The sequence below is a fragment of the Orycteropus afer genome, unplaced genomic scaffold (assembly GCF_000298275.1).
Source record: "Orycteropus afer afer isolate SDZICR_OR568_19922 unplaced genomic scaffold, OryAfe1.0 scaffold00360, whole genome shotgun sequence".
Lineage (NCBI taxonomy): Eukaryota > Metazoa > Chordata > Mammalia > Tubulidentata > Orycteropodidae > Orycteropus > Orycteropus afer.
Window position 1 is genome coordinate 3,343,717 of NW_006921947.1, and position 1,552 is coordinate 3,345,268.

General features: G+C 42.8%; 1 protein-coding gene across 1 annotated transcript in view; it reads right to left on the bottom strand.

The window, feature by feature from the left end:
• The window catches only part of ACE2 (angiotensin converting enzyme 2), a 52,804-nt gene that overhangs the window by 31,590 nt on the left and 19,662 nt on the right, over positions 1-1,552 (bottom strand). The window contains exon 6 of the mRNA XM_007952837.1: positions 1,268-1,373. Coding sequence (XP_007951028.1) covers positions 1,268-1,373 — 106 coding nt within the window. The remainder of the gene's footprint in view (positions 1-1,267; positions 1,374-1,552) is intronic.

The window sequence follows — 1,552 nt, forward strand, 5'->3', positions numbered from 1 at the left end:
TTTTTTTTTTTTTTAATGATTTTGAGTTTTGTTCCACATTGTTTTCCCACTCTATCCAGGATCTCCTGCACCGATCCCCCTCTAACTAGTTGACAGTGGTGCCGGGCACCATCTAGTTCTTCTTGTCCCATGGTCATATAGGTTGAAGATCGCATGTTCTACCAGTCCCTTGAAATAATTGTTTTCATGTTTCTTTGGTTTTCTTCATTCTTCTTTGCGCTGGACGAGAAGAGACCATTGATGCATATACATGGCAGCTTGTAAGCATTTAAGACCCCAGTCGCTACTCACCAAAGTAGGATGTAGAACAATGTTTTTGTGTACTATGTTATGCCAATTGAGCTTGATGTCCCCTGCAACATGGTCCCGAGCCTGCAGGCCTATCTGCTCTTCAGCAACATAATTAATACAGTCTCAAACGAACTTCGCAAGCTTTCACTTAGGCTACTCCTTAGTTTCAGAAAGCTGCCTTCTCACTCCTCCAGCCTACCATATTTCTTTCCTCTAACAGTTATTGTTGTTGTTATGTGCCGTCAAGTCACCTCCAACTCATAGCGACCCCTCCTTGGGTTTCTGAGGCGGTATCACTACAGAAGTAGATTGCCCAACCTTCCTTCCGAGGAATGGCTGGTGGGTTTGAACCACCAACCTTCTGATTAGCAGTCAAGTGCCTTAGGCACTACGCCATCAGAGCTCCTTCCTCTAGCAATACGACACTGAAATCCCAAATTCCATCTTGGGAGCTGAGGCAACCTACTTGAGTAATAAAAACTGTTTTTCCACATTTCCACTCTCATTTGAACTTGGAATTATTTCTTTACTTGTCTTAAATAATCCCCTTATGTTTCAAATTGTGGCCAACTTTTTATGTACAAAATCACATAATACAACAGAGGATGATTTTAAAGGGAGCTCTGGTAGCGTAGTGCCTAAGGCATTTGACCGCTAACCAGAAGGCTGGCAGTTCAAACCTACCAGCCACTCCTCGGAAGGAAAATCGGGCAATCTACTTCCTAGTGATACCACGTTGGAAACCCAAGGAGGGGTCGCTATGAGTTGGATCCAACTCCACGACAGTGAGTTTGGTTTTTTTTTTTTTTTCCCTTTGAATGAAGCACTTTCAAAATGTGATTTCTATGAGGTTACTAACTTCTTTTCAGTCACAGACATTTCCAAAAGTTTTATTTGGGGCCTTACTCCAGAAGACAATTTTATTGATGCAAATGACAAAGAGGCAAGTACTCAAAGAATTCCTGAGGTTTCTTACCAAGCAAATGGGCAGGGAGGTATCCAGTCGGGCTGATTCGGTTAGGGTAGACATCTATCAACTTTGCCCTCACATAGGCATGCAGCTGTTCATATAATGGTTTAATCTGAAAAGTCCAATAAGAAAGTTTAAAACTAAGCATTCACACTGAGACTATGGCCCCTAGCTGCCCTTCAAGTCCGGAATTGAACCCACTCCCATGGCTTCCAACCAAACAAAAGACAGGCATATGAGCTGAACATTTACATTGGGTAGGAGCTCTGGTAGCATAGTGCCTAAGGCACT